The 6,760-nt window shown below is 38.6% G+C and overlaps 1 protein-coding gene across 1 annotated transcript; it reads left to right on the plus strand.

Moving 5' to 3' along the window:
* Positions 1 to 323: 323 nt before the first annotated feature.
* On the plus strand, positions 324 to 6,198 carry LOC101584232 (olfactory receptor 11H6-like). Its single transcript, XM_004644018.2, has 2 exons — positions 324 to 351; positions 5,273 to 6,198. The coding sequence occupies exons 1-2, from the start codon at positions 324 to 326 to the stop codon at positions 6,196 to 6,198; spliced, it is 954 nt and encodes a 317-aa protein (XP_004644075.2).
* The last annotated feature ends 562 nt before the right edge of the window (positions 6,199 to 6,760 follow it).

Genomic DNA, 6,760 nt, shown 5'->3' on the forward strand with positions numbered 1-6,760 from the left:
CATCTGAGGGCCTGGATCCTATAGCAATGTCTTCCATGAGTCCAGCTGGAGACCTAGAGCCCACAACAATGTCTCATTCAAATCTATATCAAGAATCTGCACTGAGAAGGCCAAAACGTCAGTGGTGGGTGATAGAAAATTCGGGCCAGTGAGATGAAGGATCTGTGTCAGTAGGCTGAAGAATCTGCACTTGAGTGAGAAAATGATGCTCAAAATAAGGACCACAGCTCCCCTCAAAGAGAACCATAGCCATTCTCAGGGAAAGCAAAGACACAAGCTGCTCCAGTGAAGAGAACAACTGAATTCTTGTCAGCAAAATCAGCATGACAAGCTTCTCCAGGAGGATCAACAGTACTAGCATCTTCCCCTCCAGTTGTCCTCTTATGTTGTTGGCAATAATTCTCAGGTGGGACTTCCACAGCCATCACAGCACTGATTCAGTTCAGCTGGGTTTTGAAAAAAAATGGATAAAATTAGAGGGCAATAATGTAATGAGGAACTAATGTAATCATTCATATAAAACATTTCTATGAAAAAAAATTAAGACTGATCATAAAGGCAACACTCTCACTCTTTTCACCCTTTGATAACAGACTAAAATGATGTTTTGGGGAGCCAAGGGGAGAGCCTTCCCTAGGGAACCAAATCAGCTGGCATCCTAACCCTACACCTCCCGATATCAAAGACTGTGAGAAATGTATCCCCATTGTTTAATCCACCAAATCTATGAAGTTAGGTCCCAGTGATCTGAAATGGCTTGGATATTTGTCCCTGCCTAGTTTCATGCTGAAATAAATTGGCAATGTAATGGGAATGGGAATTGGAAAATATAAGAGGTGATCAGGTTGTGAATGCTCTGTCCTCCTAAGTGGACTCAGTGCCTTAATGAAATAATTTTTGGGAATGGACTCTTTCTTTTTGCTCTTCTGCTTTGTACCACATGATAGCAATTTTATTTATTTATTTATATATTTATTTATTTAGGTATTGGGGATCGAACTCAGGATCTTGTGTTTTCCAGGCAGGTGCTTATGCTGATGAGCTATCTCTATGGCTTGTACCACATGATAATGCAGTAAGAGGACTTCACCAGATGCTAGCACTTCATCTTGGACTTCCTAGTATCCAGAACTGTGAGAAAACAAATTTTGTTCACTGTAAAATACTCAGTGTTCTTTTTTGCAGCACCAAAAGGATTGAAGCATTGCCCAAGTAGACTTTTACAATAAGTGTGTGTGTGTGTGTGTGTGTGTGTGTGTGTGTGTGAAAAGGAACTTCCAATGCCCTCTTTCTTTAAAGTTCAAGTTCTGACCCAAAAATCTATTTTCCTCACTGACTGTCATGTACTCAAATTATTAACACTCATTCTTCCTCACTAGAGATATTTTGAGCCATGATTAGAAGAAAAAATCTGTTACACAGTGAGATGTATGTGTGTATACCCATGTATGCACATGTGCCACACAACACACACACACACACACACACACACACACACACACACATAATGAAAACAAACAGGAATAAGTTTGCAACATATTCTTACTTAGTACATTACTTACCTAAAGCAAGAAAATTTCAACAGCCATCTCATCATGTAGGAATATCTACTAAAAAACGAAAGGAAACAAAAAACATTTACAATAATCTAAAAGCATAAAGGGAGAATAATGCCCTTTTTTAAAATTTTCATGAATACATATTTGTAGTACACAATGATCACTTTAATTCATAATTGCTACATGTACATAATATGTCTCAATTCTTCTAGCTACCTTTTAATTACTTTTCCAACAGCAGAATCATTTGTTTATTTTTTATAAGGCCTTGTAAAGTTAATTACCATATATGCATTTATGTTCTTTGGTGTCTAGTTGTTCTCTCAAAGCCTTATATAAGTCATGGGGGAGACTTCTAGAGTTTGTGATTAAATCCTGATTCACTGGGATTATGGGTGGGAGTTCTGCTGGGATTATGGGTGTGAGTACTACACCCAGCCTTGGGCCCACAGCCTGCATGCAATTTAAGAGAGACAGACTTACTCTTTGCAGCCATTGTTGTTGCTACTCCTACCATTTGCTGTTGCTGCTTTGCTGAATTCTGCTGCCAAGAACTGCTGCCCTCTGCCATGTGCCATTCTGCCTTGGAACCAGCTGAATATGGACTGAAACCTCCAGTGACTGTGAGCTAAATAAGCCTTTCCTTCCTTCATTTTGAGTGTCGGGTATTTGTCCCAGCAACAAGAGAAGACTAACTGAGATCATCAGATTCATTTGCTTATTTTATAAGGCCTTATAAAGTTAATTTTATACATACATCTCTGTTCTCTGGTAGACTAGTGGTTAGGATTCAGTACTCTCATGGATAAACTAGAGAATCCATCTGTAGACAGACTCAAAATAACAGAAAAATTTGAATGTGAAAGAACAGAAAGATAAACGCCTCTTGTTCCAACTCACACTGCTGTAGTGTTCATACCATCATAACAGTAACTTGCCAACAGAGTGAAATAAACAGGTTCTCTAAGAATAGGAAGAGAGTTATGATGACTAATAGAGAAAGTAGATCCCAGGAGACAATTAGTGGGTTCTCAAGGGAAGAGATCACCTGGGATTGATAACCTTCCTCCAGAAAGTCCCACTTTGGGAGTCCACAAGTGGCCATATCCCTTAGGGCTAGTACATCGAGTTATCACAGCAACACACAACAACAGAATCTCTGTGTGTTGTAAATATGCCAATACCTCTGCAAGCTCTACCTCTGTGGTGAGTAGCAGCCAAAAAAGTCATGCCCTCCACCCCATCTGGCTTTTACTCAGTCAAAACAGAAGATTATAAGTCACATCTGCCAGTTCTATAAGGATATGGACTCAGAAGCAATGCAAGCTTATGACAGTTCTTAAACATGCATTTTAACTCTGCTTTCATTTGTGTTACATAAAAGGATGGAAAGAGATTCATCTTCACAAGTAAGAGTGCTGGGAAACTCCAGGAAGTGTGAGAGGCAAGTACTCAGTGATGTACAACTTCTGTCTTTATTAACTGGTAGTTAGGGAGCTGCAGAGATAGTTTGGTGGTCTAAGTGCCTGCCTGGCAAGAGCAAGGACTCAGGTTCGATCCCCGGTACTACATGCCATGGTAGCACTGCACCAAGCCAACCACTGAAAATGGGCATTGTGGTGCATACTTGTAATCTCAGCACTGGAGAAGCTGCAACAGGAGGATCACTATGAGTCTGAGCTATGTAGTGAGACCCTGTATCAAATAAACAAATAAATACATAGAAAATTTCAGTGTTGATAAATATTGCTAGTTGCACTACCCACTGAGAGCCAGATTTTTTATTTTTTTTATTTTTTATTTTATTTTTTTGCTGGCTTAGGTTGCCTTTAGTGTGGGTCTGGTAAGGCCTGTGGAGCTGGGGATCCAACCCAAACCTCAGTATCCTGTGCCTGACTATTTGCATAAGCAGGCAGTTAAACAACTGAGCTAACTGGCAACCCCCCCCCCAGAAAGTCAGATATTTAGAAGAAAAAAAATGTAGTGAAAAGAAATTCAGAAAGGTCTTCAAAAAAAAAAAAAAAAAAAGGCTATGATGGAGAGCTGAGAAACCTCTAGCTCTCCTTTGTTTTAGGTAATATTTGCTTCAGCCATTAGGATAGAAAAGCAGCAGGATAATTTAGGACTCCAGATGGCTGGGGTCAATCCCACTTCCACTGCAAAATAATGGTTATTAACAACCATATTTATCATCAAGTATTTCTTGATTTTGTGTTCTTTCTTCATTGCTTCTTGGGTGCTCTGAAATTCTGTGCTCACAACTATTCTATGCAAAAATAATCTATTTACAGGATCAAGAGACAACTCAAAGTAAGGTGAAGTGTGGAATATTATGAATCCCCCCCATTCCATGCAATATTTAAAATTATCCTTGAAGGTATCCATGATGTGATCTGGAAAGTACCATTTTTATAACTAATACAAAGAACTAGCACACTTTTAGTAAAGTGCTCAGGATTGCATTTTATACTTGTATTTGCTTGAATGAACATCATTACTTCATTGTTTTCACTTTAGGTCATTTGGCCCCAAAAGATAGTTGTTGTCATTAATATGGTATCTGCATTAATACAGAACACAAATGAAGAAATTAAGACCAAACTACTTATAACAAAAGTTGGGCAACTACAATGACTTATTTTTTTCCTCTCTCACCATTTAAGTTACACAGAGTTTCAAACTAAACCTAGTGCATTGAAGATTTCCATAGTGTCTCTCCCTTCTCTTTTCTTCTCTACTTTCCTCCTTTCTCTTGTCTCCCCTTCTCTTTCCTTGCCTTTCAACACAGCTCCAACTTTCTATTCTATTTTGGGATTCAAGCAACAGCAAGTGTAAAGGAGTAAGAGAAGGATTCCTGACTAAAGGGATCATAGCTCCCCCTTTGGCCTTGGTACCCAGAGGCCTCTATTTGTGAACACCAAATATTGATCAGCCCCTATATACATCAATAAAACAGAAGAGAAGTATCTTTAGAAATCTTGAGACCTCTGGCTCAAAAGTCCTAAAGTAATATATCAAATCCACTCCTCAGTAATTGTTACCGCTCAGAAGACTTTCTGAGAAGCCTAATGCTTACATATGTTTTATAATACAACCATTAAAAGAGCCCAACTGAATACACTATGTAGATGTGTGAACAGTTGAAACTTTCCTGAGTTAATAAGCTCTGAGGAAAACTGAAAGTAAGATGTAATTTTGGGCATGTTTTGTCTGAGTCATCGTAAGATGAGAATATTGATAAACCTAACTCAAATCCAAATTAAAAGTGGAATACACAAAATTTTCATTGTACTACTTGTTACCCTTTTCTCTCCTTTTCCCACAATGCCTTATATTTGTTTTTCTGACTCCAAAACTCCATGTTAATAAAAGTCTGTGTTCAGTAGTAAAGACTCTTTGCATTTGAAATCTGGGACATAAACTCCAGGACTGTTGTTAATCTTTTCCAAGTAGATTATGGTAAAAGATCGTATCTTGTGAGAAACTTCTGAAAGAGTAATGAGGTATGATGAAAACATTCAGAGCCTGATAACATAAAGTTCTCTGGAAAGCTTAATAGGCTTCAGTAGTATTCTTATCATTAATTTAATAGAATGTGAAGAGTTTGAGTGTCCAGAAAAAGGAAATATCTCTCAGGATTAGGAAATAAGGTCACTGAGACATTTTCATTTTTATTTTCTCTGTATTTTAGGAAGCCATGAATATGTCAGCAGGCAACAGAGTGTCTGAGTTCATACTCCTGAGTTTTTCCTGCTCCAGAGAGGTTCAGATCCTCCTCTTCTTGCTGTTCTCTGTGTCCTATATCCTGACACTAATGGGAAATGGGGCTATCATATGTGCAGTGAAAATGGAACATATGCTCCATACTCCTATGTATCTCCTACTGGCCAACTTCTCATTCTTGGAGATCTGTTACATCAATACCACTGTTCCCAATATGTTAAAGAACTTCCTTTCTGAGTCTAAAACCATTTCTTTTACAGCCTGCTTTCTCCAATTCTACTTTTTCTTCTCCTTGGGCACTGCTGAGACATTCCTACTGCCTCTCATGGCTTTTGACCGATACTTGGCCATCTGCCGGCCTCTCCACTACCCTACCATCATGAGCAATCATCTCTGCCTAAACTCGGTTGTCCTCTGCTGGGTGACAGCCTTCCTCTGTTATCCAGTCCCAATCTATTTTATCACTCAACTCCCCTTTTGTGGCCCAAACACCATTGACCACTTTGTCTGTGACCCTGGGCCTCTTCTGGCCCTGTCCTGCATCCCTGCACCTGGAATTCAGCTTTCTTGTTCTTTATTAAGCTCACTCATTATTTTTATCACCTTCTTTTTCATCCTCATATCCTATACCCTGGTTCTCAGAGCAGTGTTTCGTGTACCCTCAGGAGCTGGTAGACGTAAAGCCTCCTCCACCTGTGGCTCCCACCTACTTGTGGTGTCCCTGTTCTATGGAACCATCATGGTGATGTACATCAGCCCAAACTCTGGAAATTCAGCTGGGACACAGAAGATTGTAACCTTGATCTACTCTTCAGTGACCCCACTTGTAAACCCACTGATTTACAGCCTCCGGAATAAGGACATGAAGGCTGCCTTGAGAAAAATGAAAATGCACATAAAAATTAGGCAAAATTAATCTGCATAACAATTTTGTGAGTATGGTCATTTTCACAACATTCATTCTTCTATCCAGGAACATGGAATATTTTTGCATTTTCAATCTCTTTTCTCAGAGTACCATAAATTTCACTGTATAAACCTTTTATAACCTTTGTGAGATTAATTTCTAAGTATTTCTTTTTTTTTATGTTATTCTGAATGGCATGATTTTTCTAATTTTTCTCTCATTGTGTTCACTGAAAATTAATTAGTGCTCATGAAACAATTGTTTACGCTTGTTTTATCATCATTTTTCTCCCACTTAAAAGTCAGTTTTCATTTAGTTCCGTCATTTGAATATTATAGGTGTGTTAACTCAGCAAAATATTCTAAAAGAATTCAGTAGTCCATAATAGTATTGGGTCTTCTTCTTGACTGGCAGTGTCAGAAATTGTTGACCTGAGTCCCCTACAGCTCAACATAACACATAACATTCTCTTAATGAATAGAGAGATTTGTTGTAATAGTGTTTTTAAATAGTATATCATGTCTGCATCTTGCATAGCAAATAACCACGAGGAAGAGAGTATGCAATGTGT

Source organism: Octodon degus, unplaced genomic scaffold (assembly GCF_000260255.1).
Source record: "Octodon degus isolate 3935 unplaced genomic scaffold, OctDeg1.0 scaffold00189, whole genome shotgun sequence".
NCBI classification, from domain to species: domain Eukaryota; kingdom Metazoa; phylum Chordata; class Mammalia; order Rodentia; family Octodontidae; genus Octodon; species Octodon degus.